This window comes from Pecten maximus, chromosome 8, assembly GCF_902652985.1.
Source record: "Pecten maximus chromosome 8, xPecMax1.1, whole genome shotgun sequence".
NCBI lineage: Eukaryota > Metazoa > Mollusca > Bivalvia > Pectinida > Pectinidae > Pecten > Pecten maximus.
The window spans coordinates 17961906-17985779 of record NC_047022.1 but is presented as its reverse complement, the minus strand read 5'-3'; the positions used below and the strand labels follow the sequence as shown (position 1 = coordinate 17985779).

General features: G+C 33.6%; 1 protein-coding gene across 2 annotated transcripts; it reads right to left on the bottom strand.

The window, feature by feature from the left end:
- Positions 1-361: 361 nt before the first annotated feature.
- Positions 362-22556, bottom strand: LOC117332655 (organic cation transporter protein-like). 2 transcript variants are annotated; one of them, XM_033891643.1, is made up of 11 exons: positions 22484-22556; positions 16085-16243; positions 14433-14658; positions 12732-12835; positions 11603-11757; positions 11147-11315; positions 7105-7314; positions 5242-5468; positions 4345-4526; positions 2853-3004; positions 362-2381 (listed from the first exon to the last, which is right to left on the bottom strand). In XM_033891643.1, the coding sequence occupies exons 2-11, from the start codon at positions 16228-16230 to the stop codon at positions 2282-2284; spliced, it is 1671 nt and encodes a 556-aa protein (XP_033747534.1). In that variant the 5' UTR covers positions 16231-16243; positions 22484-22556; the 3' UTR covers positions 362-2281. The 2 variants fall into 2 exon arrangements, with proteins under 2 accessions (XP_033747534.1, XP_033747536.1); XM_033891645.1 differs by lacking the exon at positions 22484-22556 and adding an exon at positions 16653-16757.
- Between the last annotated feature and the right edge of the window lie 1318 nt (positions 22557-23874).

Sequence of the window (23874 nt, the reverse complement as noted above, 5' to 3'; positions counted from 1 at the left end):
ATTTTCAGGACTTAATACCCGAAGAAGTTTGGTTTATCTTGAGAGTAAAACTGCCGTATAAATGTAAAGATTATAACTTTTACTACTTGGAAAAATATATATTTTCCATTAAGTTTAATTTTGACGACCTAAGTTTTATTCCAACGAAGGAATGTCCCTTGAAGAGGGCAACATATAAACACAACATACATATCTGTGGATATACTTAGATCTGGCGTTTTGAAAGGTCAGCCTCTCTTGGTTCATCTATTACATCCACTATGTAAATGTAAACCAGATTCAGCATTGGACTGTTGCCATAGAAATCATGATGTGATGTGAAACATGTTATTTGATACTGGTAGCAAAAACGAAACATAAATAGAGCTGAAAATGTTTATTAAGAATTACAATTGCACTGTTGAAATAGAATAGATGTACATGTATGCACATAACAATAGCCAGTTGAATGATGGCGTAGATGAAAATTTCTATCTCTAAGCTGACACAACAAATGGCTGAAAAACTAACGGCTATTTAAGGGATTTCGCCAAGTTTTTATGATATACCGTTCTTGTCCTCTATAGCTATTGGCTTTAAAGAGTTAAAGAGATAAAAGGGAAGTAACTCTGGTGGCTAAGAATGCAGTCTACAGGATTAGTGACATTATTTTCCGTGAAACGTACTTTCAAACTTCGTGTTCAAGATTATGGAAATAATTCTTGAAATATTATAGAAAAGTATACAATGCCCCTTTTCCGGTGCGATGATCTTATCTAAATAATGTGACTCGGGAATCGAATTCATGAAATGTGCATCATCTTGGTATAATTTACAAAAATATATATTACATATTTACAGTTGTAGGAAATGTACAAATAACTGCTAGAAAATGATGACAGTAAAGCAACCAAATTAAGGAGAAAGTCTTGCCTTATATTTTCTTTCCCGTTCGATTCCCATTGAATTTTGCTATATTTTTCGAAATAACAGTATTGACTCTTGTAAAAAAAGTACATATTTAATTAAATTCTTTCATTAAACATGTATACAAACACACACACCTTAAACAGAATAGACGTTAATATGTATTCTACTAAACAGACATTTGTTCTTACTAACTACAAAAAAGAAACCAATTCTGTTTTGACTTTCATTACTGGATCTTCCAGTCGTCTGAATGATTTTGTTCTTTCCACTCTCCGTAGTAAATAGAATGCTCTGTTTTACACATGTTCTATCTGCCAATGAAAAGCTAAATCTTCATAGAATAATTCATTGTCGACAGTTTTTAGATGACTTCCATATCAGATAATTTCGAGTGCGTTTTGTGAACTTTGGTACTTATACATGATTTCTACCTTTTAACGTTTATTTCTAACATAACTAACTTACTTTTAACTTTAGATTCCCGAACTGATTAAAGGACCATTTTGAAGACTTAACATTATAACAGGAAAATCCTTTAAAAGGAAGTAACTATCGTATAAACAGTCTGCAGTGCTGTGGTCGGGTGGAGCAACGGTAACAAATCCGCCTTCCACCAAGACGACTTAAGCTCGATTCCCAGATCGGACGTGAAAAGGTATGGGGTCATTTACCCAACCAAATTAGTTTCACCTGAGTACTCCAGTGTCCTCCCAAAGTACGTCCTAAAGACGGCTTTCGTCCAAATAAAAGGTAATGATTTTTCTTGCAATTGTAGTAAATAAATGAAATTATATTTTGGTCATAAGTTTTATAGCGTTGTGAATGCAAATACAACGGAAGACAACCTGTTAACAAAAAATAGTTATTTACATATCGCCAAACTACGCATGTGTCGGTGATCTATGATTGATGGTATTATTTCTAATACTTGCATTTGCATCGCAAATTAATATTTTTCTTTAAAAATTTTACAACAAACGTAATGAAAGCCTGCCATAATGATGATTAATGTACGCTAAGTTTGTGTTTTATTGAACTATATCTAGAATTATGTTTTAAATCTACGTGTTTTGAATTATACATTCACAGTGAATTTTATGCATAAAGAATATCAAAGTTTTTGCTTTAGAATAATGATTGTTCTTTTTGACAATCTAAATGCAGACAATTAACTATTAAAATGTAGTACAAGAATGTACCTAATATCGAGGTAGAATAGGCTGAAACAAAATAATTCGTCAGTAAATATGGTACTTCTTTACATTCTTGAATAATAAAACAATATGGAGCTGCATTTGGTAGGTACTCTCGAACACAAAAATATGACAACACTTGCTGATGTTGCGACTGCAGCGTCACCTCCCTCATTCCGTCAAAGAAGTGTCTTTTCTTCTGGAGGAGGAAATTTAGTCTCCTCCGAGTCGTCGGAGTAGTCACTAGCCTGTACATAGACATCCAAGTCTTCTTTCGATCTGCAAAGTAATATTTTCATTTTCTTATGAATCTAAAGAGAATAAGAGTTAGGGTTATGTGTTGATAAATAACTGTTGATTTCCGACATGAGATTTCTTCATATTCAAATTTTTCAATTAGTTAAAATCTGATTAAAGGTAATCTACCAATAAAAAATTCTGGATATGTGATTTTGTTTTCTTCCGTTAACAATGTGATATTTTGATCATTGTTCCGACACACAACTGGTTGTATAGCACTTCAGTTAAATCTTACATACTGACAGGCTCACACGCTGATCATACATACATTATCATTAGCAAGGTCAAATGAAGGCAGGCGTCAAACTCATTCAAACTATGATGTACATTAATATGCGACACTCTGTTTTATGTGGGGCTTTTATATGCTTTATTTGTGTCTGACGTGTACAATCTCAATAATCCTGTTACAGTATTATAAAGCATATGAAGAATATGTAGAAAACATACGTTCCAAATCTTGCCCCTTCATCTATTGTGTCTGGAAGTCTTTTGTTTACTGTCTCGGGTAGGAACAAAGTGAAAATGCCGGCCGTGACACTGATACAGCCAAAGATCACCAGAGGGAGCGCCTGGCCGTAATGACTGCCTACCAAAGTGCCCTAGAGGCAGAGAAAATGTAATAGATTATCGATTGATTAACATCTAAAACCCTTTTATTGTTTTTGTATTTGATAATGTATATGCCAGGAGTATGACACAATAACGATATTTTCATCACACGTTTAATTAGAATATCTGAAAGGTTAAACAAACGAAAATAGAAGAGTGATCTTTGAAATGATTTTCAAAATCGCCTACTCAACAAAATACTGCACATTCTGTCGTGCCTGTTCTTGGTAAAAATAGATGTAATCAATTAAATAGATAGATCAAACTTTCAGCGAACCAATAAGTTTAACTACTTTTGTTTCATTTCTATCTGAACAGATAAATCAGCTTGTTGCCTAGTGACGAATAGAAAACAGCGCTGTATGTAATAACTTATCATCACCAGTGATGATACTTAAGGATCAACATTGATATTATGTGGCTGTCAAAGGAAACCCAAACTAAGCAACAAAAATTTATTCTTAAACTAGTTTGATACATTATCAATTACTTCAATTTATTTTAGTCAGACCCTGGTTTGCTGCGTCTTGCTGTAATAAAACAAACTTGGCATTTAATTGGTGTTGAAATCAACACTTATTAATAACATAGGAACTGTATTTAAAACTCAGATGCATATTAACATGTATTCACGTGAAATGCACCAATAGCTTTTAATTGACATCAATCTTAAATATTGCAAAGCAACAAAGGTCGGATAAAATTATTTGGGTTCATACCATTCTCTAGACAATGTGATCACGCACTGAACATGCATGAAAGTAAGAAATATTGGTCAGAAGTGATGACATGGTAAGTTGGTGAAATAACAATTTACACAAACGCTTGGTGGATATTTACCGATATTACGCATATAAATATGAATGAACTACTGTTAACGGATATTTCTTATATAATATACATTAACAAAGTGACACGCATAGTCCCCAACAATCTACGGGAGACAACTCCGATGATCATATGAACTGAATTGCTTCTCAGACAAATACTATAGGGTATATCTTCTATTTGCAGGTTTGTGATATACACTAATTTACGCTGAAAAGTATATTTAGATTGCTCGTAAAATGTGATACATGCATATCATATTTCGCTTTTGTAGCAATATTTCGCTTATACCATTATTTTAACAAATTATATTTTCTTTAAATATTTTCTTTCGCCGCGTTTCTTTCATTGAACTACACTAAGGTCGGTTGATATGAAGATGAAGACTTTCGAATATATATTTCTTTTCCGAGGAAGACAGCCGGTATGTATTTTTTTTTTATTTGTCTTTCTTTTTTAATTTTTTGTCAAAACCCTTATCACGTTATCATTCATAACTTACCAATTTAGCAATATATGGTGCTGACATGCCTCCAATTCGTGCCACACATGAACTCGCACCCATTCCTCCTGTACGGACAACTGTTGGGAACAGTTCACTAGAGAAAATGTAAATAACAGCAAATGCTCCAGTCGAGCCTACCTTCCCAATGCAGCATAGAGCTATGGTGAATGGTTCGAAATCTGAAAGTATATATTAAACCAGCAATGTAGTCGTTTAATTACACCAGCAGTGAAATCTTTATACAACACTAATAAGAATACTGACAAAATGAGGGAAAGATGTGTCCGTCCCGGAAGGTTAAGCGTCCTTTTTTCATCATAATAAAATCAAGCTCAAATTTGGGCTTAGTCACATTTTCAAACTTGATAATTAGGTAAGTGTCAACGGATTTTTGTCAATTAATGACAGACGTATTAACGATAGTCACTGAAAAGGTTAATGGATCGCTCATATAACCAAATATCATTTTGAATCATAGTGTTCAATGTAACAAGCATTAAGTCAACCTTATATATGTGTCATTTATTTCTTCACGATTCGAAGTAATGCCCGTGCACAAGCTACCTACATAGAGACATCGCAATAATGCAATTTCTATCTATGCTTGAATGTTGCTCGCTTATGATTGGTAGCTACATAAAGCTTGCGGTAATAAAACTCTTCTGTATATGCCTAACACTGAAAAGGAATGAATTTGTCTACTGAAATGACATTTTCCAAAGCTGTTATGAATTCAAAATACATTCTGAAGCATAAGACACAATTCTACGATGCAAGTTCATTATTCGGCATTTGATGTTCATGTAGGTGTTTTTCAATTGAATCTTTTATATAATCCTTTTACAACCATGGATCATAAAAATTCAGAAATATACGTATGCCTGCAACACCTACCTTTGCCTCCTAGTAGAACGGTGAAGATAGTCAGAAGGTTTGAGCCTCCACTTAGCATCATAAAGAAGGCATGTACATTTCTACGTCCGAATTTCGATAGAAGTCCTATCGTTATTGCTATGGCGGGCAACTCTACCACCGCCAAAAGAAGAAATTTTAGGTAAAAATTTCCACCGAGATTGCTCATATGTATAGTAGTTCCAAAGAATATCTGTGAAACTGAAAACCTGAAAAAATGAAGAAATGAATAACAAAATGATAGAATGGTCATTGATATTAAATTAAAATATTTTTTCTCATCTATTTAGAGTAAACATCTTAAACGTTTTTAATCGTGTAAAACCATACCTAAATGTAATCTATATATCACGGTATCTACTCCTGACTAACTTTGAACATCCAACGGTTCTGATCTCTAGGCATTGAGCGCCAATTTGCAAACGGTATGAAGTAGGATTTGGTGACAATCTCTTATAGATTACTGAATACATTAACATCTCTCATTCATGATACCAACAAACCAATAGTACTATACTTGGCTTATGTTTGGATATATCACCTTCGTAATATTCAAAATCCTCGTATAATTCTACTATTTTAGTGTTAATAATATTTCAGTTTTTGTACATCTGTATACAACCAAATATCGGAAAATATCTTGCAGTCGATTTCGCCGAAACATACTGTAAATGCAGTACTTTGGCGTAATTAAATTTTCGCTGATCATGAGGCTGATCAGGCTGACGATCCGTGAGGAAATGTCGCATTCACATTTTACACAGTAGAAATAGTATATAGAAACTTGAATTAATGCAAAAATTCAGCGAAATGCTTCCGGAGCGAAAAATGTGAGAATACATTTATCGGTCAAATACAAAATGTATGCATGTTTACATTATTTGAACCATGCTTTTATAATCTGTATATAGCGAACGAGGGACTTGATTTACGGAGATTACGATGGAACCATTCAAAAGAACTTAATAATATTTAGTACACTCCAGCATCACACGTTAAAAACCTCACCAAGACACACACATATTTATTTATATATAAATATGAGCGTTGCCGTAGCTACAGAATATACCGATCCCCTTAATGCCCCCTTCAACCTACATCGGGCCTCTTAGTAATTATGGATGTTGTGTAGATGTATATATCAAGTTACTTGATGTTCCAGTATCTTGAAGATTGACTTGAGAGTAACAAGTCACGTTACAGATGAATCCAATCAACGTTTACGGGTAACACATGTCTTTACTATCCAGAACATTATACTGAGTGAAGATTTTGTAGCAACGAATACACTTCGGCCTGCAGAGTACGCTAGAGAACTAGTTTATGTGGGAAAGAGAGATACAAAACCAAAGTCGAGAAGGGATGACGATTATCGTCATGCAGCTTTTTAGCGACCAATCCTCGAAAACAGCCCCTCCCCCTTAAATGACTATAGTTGATGATAGGATGTTAAACAATACAAAACAAAACTGGAAAATTCTTACTTCTTTTTCAAAAATGATTGATACATTTATGCATTATTTTACTTTTAAATTATGAAATGTGCATGTGTAATGTTTCTTTTTTTCCAAATTTTATGCATAGAATTATAATTACTAAAGACCAAAAATTCAGTTTATTTTACTAATGATAGGAAAGATTACGTTTCTACATTAATTCGCCATTATTAAGTTAATAAATTTGAAAAATAGTATAGTAATGGTTAAGTTTTGTTATTCAAAATGGAACGTCACCGGACCTCATTTATGATTTTAAAAAAATCTAAAATGATTGTATTATTTTTAACTCCTAATAAAACACGGTGACTTTAATATTACCATTTGAGCGCAGAATACAATTTCTTACCAATTAAGAAATATGATGCATGTCCTCCAAGCCAAAGTTTTCGATGTGAACAATTGCCAGACTCTCCCCGGTTTTACCTTATCAATTTGACTCAGATCGATTTTTTCGGGATACGGTTTCCTGTTTTTTAACGCGACCTTCCTAAGAACCGTCTCCGCCTCCTTGTATCGTCCCTGACTGATAAGCCATCTTGGAGATTCAGGTATTATCCTACAAGGCAAACGAAAACAATCAAATTCCTGATCGTCGATTATCACTTACTTCCAATTTAAGTAACTTAAGTTTTATAAAACATACAAATTGTAAAGAAAGAAAATGAGATTAAAACATATCTATACATATATGAATATTATATTTAGAACAAGAAAACAACTGACAGCAATTGCTAAGAAAAATCCATAAAATTCCGGGAACACACTGACCGTTAGTAAATGAACTGAAGAAACTGCTTCTGTCTATTGACTTTAAATAACACAGTATACATATTCGTGTTTGATGATTAATATTTTGATACACTTTTGTCGTGTTTAAAAAACGTATTGTTGTGTATTTTATTCATTTAATTGAAGTCGTGGTCAGTTTCTGACAATCCAGTGTAGATTAGCACTCATCAAAAGCAGATATTGGTATGTCTTGTTCTACAGAACTAATCTGAGTGTAATTAGCCGCGCGATCAGCAGGAAATGGCTTTAAAACGTGAATCATAATAAGGCTGAAATATATGTTTGCCTAAGTACAGGAAAGGAATGGAGTTCAAACTATGACTGAATGTTGTTCAAAGCTACCAGGGTATTCACTTTCCAAATAACGTGCGATGATGATTCCCTTATATGTGAGATACAATCTGTTTCGTTTTCGCGTAATTATTACATTTTTTTTTATATCTAGGGCTAATAACAATATTTTTGCCAAAAACAACTTTTTTGAATGTGCGATATTTTAGAGGTGGAAAAATTTACGAAGTACAGCGGCTTTAATTCGTCTTCCTGGTGCAGATACGATTTTCGGGATGAAGATATATTTCAACAAATTGTCCTTTGCGAAGTTTTTTATGTTTAATTATCATTACGGTTCATGTCTTGTACTGAATAAATAAAGTTGATATGTAATAGCAGTCCTTTAACAAAGTCTGGGAGAGGTTTAACGATAACATTTCAGTTGTTTTTTTATGATGTGAAAAAGCCTTGATCACACGTTAATGATTATTACTGATAATACTTAAAGACAATATTGGATTATTATTCGTTGACTGAAGCGTCTAACTGAAAAACAAAGCTTTGTTAGATTACACTTAAAATATCATGATACAATAATGTCAATATAGACTATATATCAATTTAAAAGATACATTGTTCAATAATATTGCAAAGTAACCATTACCTGTTACCTTCATTTTTAATTATATATAAATATATATAAGAGCATCGACGTTTCATCCGAAAAATGAATAGAGTGTTCTTTGAATTTGCTATTCAAGCTTACGTAATTTTGATATGAATATATTCAAAAGTTTCTATTTGTTCTTGATAGAGCGGCAATCAGGTGAGTTGGTTAATTAGCAATATTTTACAAAGCATGTCTGAAACACAAGAACATTAAACAGGACTTATCTTACCTGTTAAACCCATTACCTGGTGGTTTAGAGCTATATCCACATGAGCCTGGGTAGCTCTCCTGGAGAACTTGCCCAGCATCCGGAAATATTTCAGCTCAAACTCATAGACACACATCGGCAAGATTTAAGAAGATAATGATTGTATAACCCTCAATTAAGCACCGTCTGAAAACAATGATCTCTTGAAAATAAAATAGGTTCGAAAACATTTCTTAACGATAAAATTATTCACTTAAGCACATAGAAACCTGTGGAAATGTAAATGTGGAATTCTTTGTTTGTTTGGTAATGTGTATTGATGTATACGGATGCCGTATTCAAATTTTACTATTATTGACTCTCGTCCATTCTTATTTTATCGTAATAGTGCACTTTAATATTTACTTAGATAAATATAATCTACAGAAACTATATCAACATATCTTTTATATACATGTAGATACCAGTAAGTAACATATGTATGTTACTGACCTACATCCCTCCTCACTTTATCTACCGTGACATGCTTCTGATAATTTCACTAAGGTCATCAAAGCTGCTACATCTGCGTCTAGGAACAAGGATGTCCAATTAAACACAAAAATAGGATGTTGCATAATTTTATACAATACCAAAATTTTATCTTTTAAGCTAATACCCTGTTCAAAAGTTTTAGCCCTTTTTTTTTAATTTGTAAATATATAGTTACCAGATAATCAAGTGCATCGAGAGGAAATTTAGGATATTGTTTCCCGCCTCTGTATTTGATGATATATTATCTAGATTTATAAACCGTCATTAAAAGGACGCTGTTATTACTGATATATTCTTTCCTCTTTACCTTGAGTGCTATTTGATTTTTTTTGTTTATGAAAAATAGTGTATAAGCTATCGGTTCTGTAGCATTTTAAAACAACGGTTTCATTATCAAAGAAGAGGTCTTTTATTTTTTTCCACAGATTCCTAAGCGTCGGCAACCATACATTTATAACAGAAGTTATTTGACATCTGAAAGTTATTTGATCAATATAATTTACTGAACTTGATCGAATTTCGTGAAATATTTATAAAACAAAATGTTTTGGAATGTATTTTGCAAATCGGAAAGATTACCAATTGAATATTTTGCAATGTACAAATCAAAACTTTCAGATTAATCAAATGCAATGACGAATTAAATCATTTTGAGCATATGTCCAAACAATTGACAACATGCATATTCTGCATAGTTCTGGTATTATTTGAAATTATTTATTGTTTTAACATTTTATGAAAAAAATTATTGATCATTATGTTTATTTTAGTATGTTTTTTCTTGTTGAATTATACCAACATAAGCGTTGTCTCTTTTGAACACGTTATTTACCCTTTCGTATTATCTTGCTTCATTTCTTCAATTCATAATTTTGTTTGGTGCTACTGATACATTCTAAACAGGAAAATGTGCCTCCACCGGGTATCCAACCCCCGACAATCAGCTTGCTGCTCTATTGCTCTACCTATTGTGCTAAATTGAAATTCCCCGCAGTGCGAAGCGTGGACGCGGTCGTATCACCACATGCCCTATTTACAATTACACTTTGAAAACGTTCAAATAAAGATATTTACATGCTTTTGAATACAATGATCGCAGTATGGACGTTTGTGTATAAGTATTGATCTACCAGAATGATCTGAAATCCATTAGATGCTTTACCAATAACATACAAAGTTTGATTTTAGACAGATATGGTGTTAAATGATTGCTACAATACCATGTAAAACGATACAATTTAAGGTCTGAGGAACCTTACGAATATGTCAGATTCTATTCGGTTTCCTTCTTTTTATATCACTTGCAATTATAATTTGATCAAGATTTCGAAATATATCGATATATGGTGTACATCCAGTGTATTGTTAAAATCAATTTACTGTATGCTATTGTCAATTATTTTGAATACACTCAACCCATAAGTAAAAAATAACGGCGTTTCAGCCATTGCAGTAGTATCACGTGGTGATATTTCTCCGTCTGTGAACCGCGGTTTAGCTTTTTAAATGCCTGAAAAGAAGGTGTTTTGAGCAAAAGAAACATGGTATTCAATGAGAATAGATCTTTCGAATATTGAATAACGTCATCATACAAGCCTGACAACGTATACATTGTGCTTCTTGTGGCTCAACATTTAAAAAGGATTGATATTCTTATTGATTCGTGCAAAACCAATTTTCCATTTGTACTACCGTTAAGGTGGCATGTTCAATAGACTTTTAAAAACGCACCAATAATATCATGTCACTTTATCGGTAGAATCACAGGTCTCAAACGTATTATACGTGAATATCCGAAGCCAGGTATAATTATAACTACTGCAATGTTTGATGTGCCCCTGAAATATTGTGTTAATAATATATCAGATGTACACATGTATGCCATTTAATTTGAAGTATGGATGTTGTACATACCAGTACAGACAAACGTGCACCACACACGGAATCGCTACCACCAGTTGAATGGTCTTCCAGTTCCTCAGGATGAACCCTGTTCCCGTTAGATATAGCAATCCAACGGGAAAAAACAAGTGCATAAGAACGCCCGCCAACATTCTCTTACTGGGTCCAGTCAGCTCAATACCTGTCAACAGAAGAATACATTCAAGTGTGAATTTATGCAGCTAGAGCCTACTACATGAACATACATCTTGGATTCATAAACCAATTAAAATATACAAGCTGGATGTTCGACTGGCCGATCAATAATGTAATGGAAAAGGATATGGGACTGGTGATAACGTTCTTACAGATTGTGACAGACTAGCAATAGTTTTTTTTCATAACAATTTTCTTTCAAAATAAAAACTCTATCCACAATCAAAATCACATATACTCGATATTTCTATCTCCATGAAAATGGCTGCTTACCCATGACACAGACAAGGATGAAGAGACCATGGTTAGACGCTCCCACTAGAAACTCTAGGACAGTAAAACTATAGAACTCTGGTGTAAATGCAGTCGATACGGATGAAATGAGGAGACAGACGGTGCATATCAGTATTGTTTTCCTTCTTCCGATGCTGAATAAATAAAAGAATATTGCAAGTTATGTAACCATGTTTTTAGCTTGTTTAATATGCGTTGGAATATGCTTTCGTAAAATGGCCGAATCGACTTCTACACAATTTGCCGTGTTGACTTTTACTCTGTCTACCATCTCAGTGGTGAAGGGTGCAAGGACGATTATACGATTAAAATCTCGTATACCGCATACCTCACCTAATACGTTTCACTGGTTATTTGTCTGATGAACGTGACAGTGTTGTTGCCAAAATGTCACACATAAAAATCTGACATAAGTTGTGACAAGAATAAATATCCATACACCATGGTCAGGATATTGAATTATTTTATTTTTACGGGAATGACAGGGTAAAAGTAAAAGTGTAAAATTCGAGTTCTTTGGGAAATTGGTTGATTTAAAAGCGATGAATAAAAAACACCTTCTAAATGATCAAAACTATCATGAATATTGCTGCTATTATCTATACATGTAACTACGCTAGTGGTGGTGTTTATATTGGTGGGAGAAGTTTTTATTAGATGTATAATGTCACTAGCTATATTTATATACCATCTCGGCAATATTATTATTGATTTATTATAGACAATAAATACTGACTAATCTAATAATTCACATAGTCAAGTGGAGATAATTCTAGACAGATTATCAGACATAAATATTCAGTAACAAACTAACTGTACTGGTAAATGATCGAACCACAGAACTGAGGTCTTCTTCTGTTATTGTCTTAGATCGACGATCCATCGCCTAATATCGTTCTGTATTTATTTATTTTTTTCACTCCACAATGTAGTATTTTTTTAAATACGGACACCCTCAAACTATTCACACAATATTCGCAGTATAGTTGTTTTGTGATATCATGTTGTTGTTATAATTACATGGATAACTCATACAAAAATAATTAAAAAATTGCTATTATCTTAAGGCATATCTATGAGATAAATTTGCTATTATCTTAAGACACACCTATCGGATAGCATTCCGAAAAATAAATCCCCCACAAGGACGCCACAGTAATACACCATCTGCGCATGCGCCGGCTTCATCTCCTCTGAACAAACAAGGTTACCCTGCAAAAGAGGTAAATATAGACCGTTATTAGTACATAATGGCGACGATAACAATACTTCATAATGCAGGATAGCCTTGCTCAAACATTTCCCCGTGGATAGTTTCCGTCATTTACCGCACTACCAAACCCACTTTTTCATTCACACACACACACTCACCCACGTGTCATAAATCATGAAATATTGGATGGTCATGTTTACTTTGTTCAATAAGGAATCAATTACAATAGCAAGTTACTGCACTTTGTATATAACATATAACTTGTATATATCTTAGCAATAAATATGCGACATGCCTGTCTAAAAAATTGCATTTGTTAAGAATAACAAAACTTTACAAATAGTTTGAAATTCAACCATATGTTAGTGTATGTATAAACCACGGCGTACCACAATGTACAGGATCAGTGGATGTAAAGAAAGCGCGTCATGTATCTTATTGTGCGGGATTTAAACACGACGGACTTATACGTAATATCTGTGAACTTCAAAGAAGATTTAAGAAGAGAGAGAAAAAAACCCCATAAAACTCGGTGAACACACCCTTAATATGTTTTCCAATCATGTACTTTTAAGCAAACAAAGCTATCAGTTTTAATTCGTATCTATTCTTGTCGTAGGGGTTTATCTTATTTTTCAATCTAACGATTCTCTCCACTACACATATCCCATTAAGATTGATAATACCTGTATATTGTCTTTGCCAAATCGTTATAACGTACAGTCGTTTATACAGCATTAGATATATTACATAGGCGACACTCCCTGGTCGCCATAAAATATCTTATATTTAAATGGTACGATAGAGAATATCTAGAATGACATGTTTCGCTGATGGCCTTGGTGAACTTGATAATCATACAACTTATGTTTCATCGAAGGGCTAAATTATTCTCAGTTTACCTGTAAGCCCAACTACAATAAGCAAACCATATGTTAGTTTATCTCAACCATAGTAATGAAGAAGCTTAAGTAAACATATATTTTTCATCAGAGGTATTCAAACAGAGTCATTCAAGTCTGTAAATCAAAGTATCCCGATCAAATCTCAGATTGTTAGTAAAGATAAAATACGTTACAAAAGGCGATACATGAAAATATGGCACTTTACATATCAAAATTAAGTTCAATTAAAATCAAGATTAAAACCACTGAATTTGAACAGTGATTTCCTAAACTTTAGATGGGGAGTAAACTGTGTTGCGTTTAGGAATGTTAGGGTACTGCAAGAAAAACAAGCATGCTGGGTATTACTAAAGGAGGACATGTCGTCTACCGGCTCCCGCTAAAAATAATAACAGTGACCTTAACCTTGATCCAAAAACTTTGAAACTCAAATTTGATTTGAACTATTCATACATACCCAGTTTCACAGACAGACAGACAGACAGACAGACAGACGGACGGACGGACGGACGGACGGACGGACGGACAGACAGACAGACAGACAGACAGACAGTGTCGGAACGACAAACGAGGAGGAAACCTATAGTACTCCCGTTTTCAGCGGTAGGGGACTTATAATGATTTCGTAGATTATATACTATAAAGACGACAAATAACTCAAAAACATAAGCACAAACACAAACATAATCACCTCTGTAACTACAGTCTCATCAAATGTATCATGATCATACACCCATTTAGAACACTGCGTCATTGTGTACGATGACGAGTTTCCGGTTCCTGTCTGTTTGTACACGTGACATCTGTCGTAGTCGTAAAATGAGTCATCCGATGGAGGAATGGTTCTGTTGATGAGACTGGCATGGTAGTCACCCTGGACAGTCCATGTGTCGTTATCATATCCTGGGATTTTACACCTGTAGGAAAACGAAATATACTCGCCAATGGTATTTTATTACCTACACACTATTTATGTATCTCTTTATTAATTTGTAGATGTAAAGTCAGGAGCTGAAATGTTCAGTTGGAAAGTTATAGTTTTAGGGACTATTCAAAACTGAGTAACTTCCCAACGTTACCTTGCTAAATTAAATACTTTTCTTCATTCGCACAAGTTGTTTTCACACAAAACAGGCAAATCTGAAACAGCGCTTTTTATGAAAATTCGCCATGTGTTGTAAAAATAACCACCCTGATATTCAAGATTTATATGAACTACAAAGGTTAAGATAATATCGCATGTTCCTTCAAATTCATAAAAGACATTTAAATATTCAGTCCACGTCTGATATCAAATGACAAAGAAAACAAAATAAACAGGGGAAAAGAAAGAAGAAAAAAAAAAGTTGGAAAATTTGAATTGATATAATATGATATGTTGTATCTCCATTTTATTCAAACATTCATTTAGGATACTGTCCATGTGTCCATGACGTTAACACAGATTGATTATCACTTATGATGAGGTAAGCTTTATTACCTAACGATGATAAACTGCTAGACACATGAGCCATATTAATGGTTCAGCCTGACAATTTTACTCCCTTACCTTTATAAAACTATTTTTATGCATTCTGTAATAGTTCTTTCTGTGTACATTTAACGATCCTGGTATATTTCATATATTATTTCAATATTCGATGTCTTGTCACTTGCATTTTTTTCTATCATAATCAAATATTCATGTCCATTTTCTATCAATCTTTGCTAACCAGTTTGCTATTTAATATGTACTATTTAGATTTGGAGGAATAAAGCTAAGACTGACTGACTTAGTGAATGAATGAATGAATGAATGAATGAATGAATGAATGAATGAATGAATGAATGAATGAATGATATAACACTATTAATTACACATGTGGATGCTGTGATACACTTTAGTTAGGGAAGCTAACGAAAGTTTGTCATATAACTGGCCTCTGCTATCGTGTAATACCATATGTCCATATATCAGTGTAAGCCTTTTCTAGGCCTCTAATACATACCAGTATTTTGGAGTCTTAGCCTTTTTTAGGCCTTTAGTACATACCTGTGTTTTGGAGTCTAAGTCTTTGCCAGACCTCAATACATACCAGTATTTTGGAGTCTAAGCCTTTTCTAGGCCTTTAGTACATACCTGTGTTTTGGAGTCTAAGCCTTTTCTAGGCCTCTCATACATACCAGTATTTTGGTGTCTAAGCTTTTCCTAGGCCTCTCCACTAATACATACCTGTGTTTTGGAGTCTAAGTCTTTTCCAGACCTCAATACATACCAGTATTTTGGAGTCTAAGCCTCTTCTAGGCCACTAATACATACCTGTGTTTTGGAGTCTAAGCCTTTTCTAGGCCTCTAATACATACCTGTGTTTTGGTGTATATGCAAGAAGGACGATCGCCATCATATAACACCCATTGCTGATGGAAGGCAGGCATAACAGGAGGAACAGAAATATCTGATACCTTCCGAACTCGCCAATTCTCTTCAGGATGTCCTCTAGATTCGACATTCTCACTTATTCACTGTCAAAAGAATAATATCATTTCGTAGAGCTGGTATATTTATCTAATGCTGACATCGAACTTAACAGCACTTCACTAAAATGGAATAAAATTGATTTATGTCGTCGTTAGAAACGATCGATGAAAACAGACGCAGATGCTCCAGATGGAAAAGACATGAATATTTAATAAACGACATCCATCAGGTCAATCTAGATGAAATCCAAGTAATATCAATGTTTACCACAGAAAACAATAAATAACATTACATAATCAATAATAGCTTTGGTCATGTTTACATTTTAATGGTATAAGAGGTATCATTAAATAAATTAAAAAATGTCGTTCGACTAATTCTCTCAAAATTTGAACAAGATCGCATGCTATCAGGTACAGTGTTTTAATCGAATGCGTCCTGAAATATACGTACGTCAGGAAACTTATGAAAATGGTACAAATTGTCAGTATACTTTCCACAATCTGTCTCCTGAGGAAATGGATACCTTTCTTGTTAATTGACTAACTCAATCAATCTAAACGAATACACACACATTTATAACATCATATTACTGCATTTACGTAAGGCCTGAAACACTGACAGACCAAAGTGGATTTACAACCTTCAGATTCTCAACCCACCACTTCGCAGTGACATGACAGTACCTCAAGCACTGAAATACCGAGTTAATTAACATATCTGCTTTACTGAAACGAAATCGTGGTATTGTTAGGGAATTTGATACTCATGATCATGTTACATTTGGCCCTAGGTTTGATGTCAGTTGAAGTTTAGGTTTCTATATCAACGGCGCACATTCTCTAACATTTGTTTATCACTTTCCATTAGGATGTGTACAACGAAAATATTTTTAAAATAAATAATCTGTTCAAGCGAAAAAAGCCTAACGCCCAATAACATGCCATCAAGGTTAATACCCAGTATATCAGGCTGTTTTCATGTAGTGTTAAACTGTATAGTTGGCAATATTTCCCGGTGAGTTATTCTCGCTAGATTTGCGGTCATTAAAATATAGTGCGTATAAACGAGCATATATAGAAAATAATTTTACTGCAGGATTTTTGCAGGGCTTGGCTGCAAGATATGTAATATCCGCAAAGTATGTCCTGCTGGGGAAACCTGGGGGATTGAAAAATACCAGTATTGTCTACAACCGGCAATCTCAAAGACCTGTACAAAAGACATTAATATTAATTGTAATATTAATTATCAATATGAATAAAATTTCGTTATTATTATTCAAGTGAACCCTATATTGTGGACATGATAATATAACGTGTATATATTTCTGTTTTAGAGGCGATCGACAGGTAACCTTACTGTACTTCGCTATAATAATCATACCTGAATAGCAGGCTTTAAATGTTAAGGATGAGTAATGTGACATGTGCGATCTGACCAATAATTGATTTATCTAGACTGTTTAACTAATACATATTTTTAAAATAAGGAAGCCTCTGGTAGAACATTTAACAAATGAAAAAACATATCGTTAATTAGATTATCGTAATTATTAACATCTATCCCAATCCAATTATATTTCAGGTTTAAAACAGTTATATAAATTATCCGGTGGAGTGGTTCTGACTGTCAATGTTTGAAATTAATTGTAGATCATTTAAGTACAGTATCATTCGTGAATCATTGGACAAGAAACATTTTAGAGTAGCTCTTCTCTGGGACTTCATTCAACAAGCATATTGGTATGACATTTCTCAATTCCATTATACAGACACTGGAAATATTCGCCTATGTTTCCAAGCGTCATCATTGCGGAGTATCTATCATGTAACAGCGAAAACCATTTTAATTCTATTCGTATATCTCATCATAGGAGTCGGCCTATAGCCTTCTTAAAATCAACTCTCACGAGCATACAATAACGACATGCAGTGCCTTATAATCGGGTCCCACGTTCTTGAAATATCTTAGACGTATATTTGACGTATTTGAAAGAGAGGTTCACCCCATTCCTACCAAAGAGGATACCGACGAATATAAATTTACACAAAATAACAATGTTCGCACTGAACATTTTATATAATAGGAGGTTTTATCAGATTAAATCAGATCCCCCTTGAACTTTCTGAATATAGATCAGATTCTTTTCAATTTCTAGTCTTCCAAATGACACCGAAATGGCGTAAACACCATCGAAACCAAGGCATTTTTATATCCTATGTAAAGTGACATTCATGTAGAAAATAAAAACACACACAGGTTGTTTGCTTCAGATCATGTATCTCCTTAACTGGTAAAGGCCATAAATTGTTTTTCTATACAGACATGTGCACCTGAACATTAAATGACGTCATATTATAGCACATGGTTGACACTTCTCTGATAACACCAAGAGTATGAAAAGGTATTAAAGGGTGTCTCTTAAATATTTTTGACAAAAATTTCACAATTTGTACGAAATATTTTTCAGATGTTCTTGTCGTGACGAATAGAAAGTCTTGTTCTCTTCTATGCGTTTAAAATTTAAAATAAAAGATATAATTTGTACGTTTGAGTTTGTTAGGTAAACGTTTATGTTTCATGTTTTATGTGAGACACCAATTATTTTTGTATTCACGACAAACGTCTTTTTGCTGTTATTACGTAATACTTTATGGTGTATTATACATGATGTTGGACGTTTTTTGTACAAGTACAGATTTTCCCATATAAAATTTACACATTTCTTATCACATGCTCTCTGCGTAGAACATAAGTGTATTCGTCTAGCGGCCCATGCTTAGATCTACAGGTTAATTATTAAAAAAAAATAAAGTGATATATCTTCTACTCTATATCCGGAGTGTCTGTCTCCTGGTACAGAGTACGATCAAATATGCATGTGCATGGTTAGAAAATACATTGACGAAACAGATCTTCAAGTTGGAAGTCCATACTGGTATATCTATGGTATGGATTTGTTTACTTCGAAATAAAACGAACAGTGATTAATCATGAAAAAATGATGTCATTCAGTACATATCTACTTTGGAGCATTTAACGCTCGAATCTTAGTATCTATAAATCTATCATGACAGTAAGAAGAAAGATAATTTACTGTCACAAAAGGTATAAATGTCAAGATCTGTCATGTTGGTGACATTAACACGACATACATCAGTATTAATTCATTGACCTCACAAATGTATGCGACCTTGGATCTCTTTAGAGCTTAGGTTTCATAACTGCGTGGCTACATTTCTTCAAGGGCATTTCATGTGGGGGTGAAGTTTGATATGGGTGGGGTGGGGGTTGGGGGGTGGGGTGTTCTGTTATTTATTGAGACTTTAGTGTTTCCGTTGAACTAAATTTTCAGTGAGGCTGAGGACATAGTTTCTCTGGGCTGTAGCTTAAGTGGATTCTATACCCGTAATTTCTCTTGGCTGTTCTTATAATGTGTGTTCTGTTATTTATTGAGACTTTAGTGTTTCCGTTGAACTAAATTTTCAGTGAGGCTGAGGACATAGTTTATCTGGGCTGTAGCTTAAGTGGATTCTATACCCGTAATTTCTATTGGCTGTTCTTATAATGTTACATACATTTGATAGGTCTGCATGTCTGTCAGTGAATTTGTGGTTGATATAGCCGCAAGCTGTGGCTAATGTAAACCTCTAATTATTAATAACTTGATGTCATTGTCGGGTAAACTATACAATGATAAATTGTCTACCCTAAGGTCATATTGTGCCATGCATTATCTCACCTTTCAACCCGTCAATTAAAAACAATAATCTGGCATTCAGTCGGTTTCAGGACAAGGAATAAATCGACATAGTCTTACATTTCACTCGAACTGTCGTACCGACATGGAATATCACTGAAGCAATTAACAGGCCAAAATAGATAAAAATTGTAACAACAACAACAAAAATAAAAAAACCAAGATAGTTCCTGTTGACAATAATTTTGATAAAGAGTCAAGATTTTTTAATGTGAGTTTTGAAGTGAATCAATGATTTAAGAGAAAATGTAGTCAAAATACAATGGGATATGTATCATATAGAAAAAAAACTGACCTATAGCGTCTGTTTACAATGAAAGGAGGCAATCTTGAAAAAATGACACGTGAATACCACGTATATATCACGTGAAAAACATTAAAGAAATTTGCATGAGAAGGTCTTTTCTAGTGTCATGTACAAGCTTCATGTAGCTGTAACATAAATAACAATCTAATTAAAATTAGATGTCTATTATGTAGTCCGTAAACTCGGTATATACGGAGGTTACGGACTAGATAATGGGCATCTAATTTTAATTAGATTGCATAAATAACGATGAAACAATATTTGTATTTCCAGATGAATATTTTAATACACTATGCATATCAAATATAATTTATGTTGGTGTTATCCGTAAATATGTTACATATATGGTTTTTTTCCTTATTTTATTAGCTGAATGATGGAATACGCATCCGTCTGGAAAAGGTAATGTCTGACACCTCTGTACTGAAATATAGTCATCAAAACCTCAGCAGCTGTGTCGACAATGTAAAACTTATGGCTGACTAAAAAAAGGAAGAAGAAGAAGACAAGAAAATAAATGCATTCAGCGTTTTAATTGACGTGAGTCTTAATAAATGTGTGCCAGTTTACTTGCTTTTTAGTCTTAAATTATTTGACATGTAAAGTAAAATAGAATAAGCCAGCAGATGTAAATTACAGTACACTATCTTTTTTTTTTTTTTTTTTTATCTTTGGCTTAATTTGATTAGCTCTAAAAGTATATTGAAATAATTTTTGCCTTTATCTCATAGCGTATTTCATATTGACCCTTTGCGTCACTGAAAAGTCCACAAATGACGACAGCAGTGCAATAGGCTTTTATATCTTATGATTCGAGATTTACTGCATAGATACGCCAATACCTGAGGGATGGTATGTGCTTATACGAGACATTTTACTTATCGGGAGTGTATTTAGTGTATACTTATAGGTATACACTCTGACGAATTATACCTAGGTAGATCACAATACACATATATTCATCTGACAGTTATTGTTTGAATCACATAACTTTTTTTCTGTGGATATTTCGAGCGGTACCCGTCACCTCTCTATTTGCTCTAGATTACAATACATTTGTATAGTTTAAAAGAAAAACACTTTCTAAATCAATATAATAACAATACGGTGTATATTATTAAAGGGATACGAGAATTACATTTAAAACTTGTTAAGCTCATAATAAAATTCATATTTAAGGATGATTTTCGATTGTATGGTCTCTGTATATTCCGCTGTTTGCTACGCTCAACTGTTGGACGTCAAGTCAAAACATTTTCTTTAAAGACACATGTATACACGATGAGCCGTCCCAGACATGATGTGATCAGATCACAAGTTTTAATATCAAGTCAGATGTTATTCGGCATGACACGTTGTTAATTCTAGCGAACAGTGGATCAAGTTCAGACTTCATGATTTGTATACCAAAGAGTTTCATTTTCTTTTAAAAGTACCCAATATGTAAACGATATATGGAACTGATCAAATGATAAGGTTATCGCAACTCCGGTTTCATAGTTAAACAAATTATAACTGTCTTCCCTTTTGAATCATCACATGCTATCTAATTGATTTCAATTTTCTTTTTGAAATACGATATCATTGAAATATTCAAAATGTCAAAATAAATCATTTAAATGTGCACTGTTATTACAATCTTAAGTAGCTTTTAAAAACCTTGAGTATAACTTTACAGGTGCAATACATGTATGTAAAAATGGCTTTCATAAGAAAATCGATAGAAGTTAAAACAGAATTAAAGCGACAAGAATGGGACCTGTCACTATGGACGCGGTTTAAACTAGTGTGCAATATTCTCACAGATATTGTAATTTGTACGGACGTTCTTCCGACTGTCACTGAGGTATGCTCTTTGCTGAATTATGTAAAAATATGAACGTGCTTAAAGTAACCTTGTTTATGAATGTCCTCAATCATTTTTGTCAATAACATTTCGTAATAATAAGAAAAGAGGCAAAACAGCGTACCTTTCCCACATACATACACTAATTTTACTAATTAAAACACAATACCGGTCACAACCACATTACCGAAGTTGGATTTTTTTAGAAAAAAGTTTATGATAATAGGTTGATTAATTTTTACATAAACGAAATCTTCCATTCCCGTACCGACACTAATAAAAACTTCATATTGTTACACTTCACAATATCACGTAGAAAAATATTTCTGATCTAGGTCTGAATGGTTTGGCCATTGTGATGTACCTACCTTGACTGTCGAAGAATGCGCCTCTTATACACTGCGTTAACCTGAGTGTTTGAGCGGAATGTGTCAAACTGATACGCATACGAATTTACGGTAGCTATATGTATATATATATCTGTGTTAACGGATATCCCTAAGGCCAAAGCTGATGTATTCTATGTTTCCTGTCAAACATGTTCCTCTGTAGTCATTGACTATATTGATTACTAATGTAGGCGTTTGGTGGACTTTTCGGCGGGATTTTAATATTTTTTTGTTTGAGTTATAAAGCTATGATTTAATCAGTAGGTACATGTAATAGATACATATGGCTTTTGTTTAATTAGTAATCAAGTTTAATTAGTAATCAGAATTAGAAGCAGGTGTGTATAACTGTTAATCAGCTATTCAAACTGCAATACAATATATATAGACTGAATTAAATCTACCAATACATTACAAAAATGTTGTAATTACAAATATTTGGTTACATAGTACAATTGATTTAATTTTGAATCATCCACTTTTATAATAATTAGGAATACTCCTCGTCGTTCGGGAAACTTGAAAGCCCACAGTGGATCGTTTTAAGAACTACAGATGACCATGTCTTTAATTTCTAATTTCTAGAGTTTCTCTTTATTATGGGTATATAAAGTATATACATGTACATGTATATTTAAGATTCTACATTTTTTTGTGTGAAAAAACCCCAGTATATTTCCTTCCTTTCGATAATTACTGATTCACTTACAAAGGTTTTTTCTTACTGCCAGTGTTAATCATTGATAATAGTAATTCAAGTCACCTATATTCTCAAAGTCAATTTTAGTAACCTACAATCTCAATGTACGCAGTGGAACATCTTTTGTGGTATAATTACTCACTTTCGTAAGAATTGTTTAATTGGTGGGTATCAGCTATACCTTTCGTACTAAGATCTTTCAGACAGGTCCCAGACACTTAAAAGTCATATATATATATACCTACACCACGACCTACTGGCTCCTATGCGATACACGAGTACACGTCAATACGGTTCTGATATTTACGATCCAAGCGCTTTGTTAACAAGGAGCGACCGAGTATTGCTTTGTGTTTGTAATTATGAAGGAAATGCTTACATATTTTCTTGGTTGTTGTCCCTAGATGACCTAATTCAATCGCGTACTTGGGATGATTTGCTATCCTAGGGTTTTGTTTACCTAAAGCGAGCGAGTACTGCCTCGTGTATTTAATTATTAAAATGATATTTATTTCAGATTCGTATTATTTACTTTTCTTAGTTGCCGCGATAGCTCAGCCTTTAATTTCAGGTGAAGCACAGGCGTCAACTTCTAGTTAGTATTTAAAAAAAAAAAAAAATATTAGCCCCTACTCTTACTATGTTTACTCAGGGACCCGAGAAACGGGCC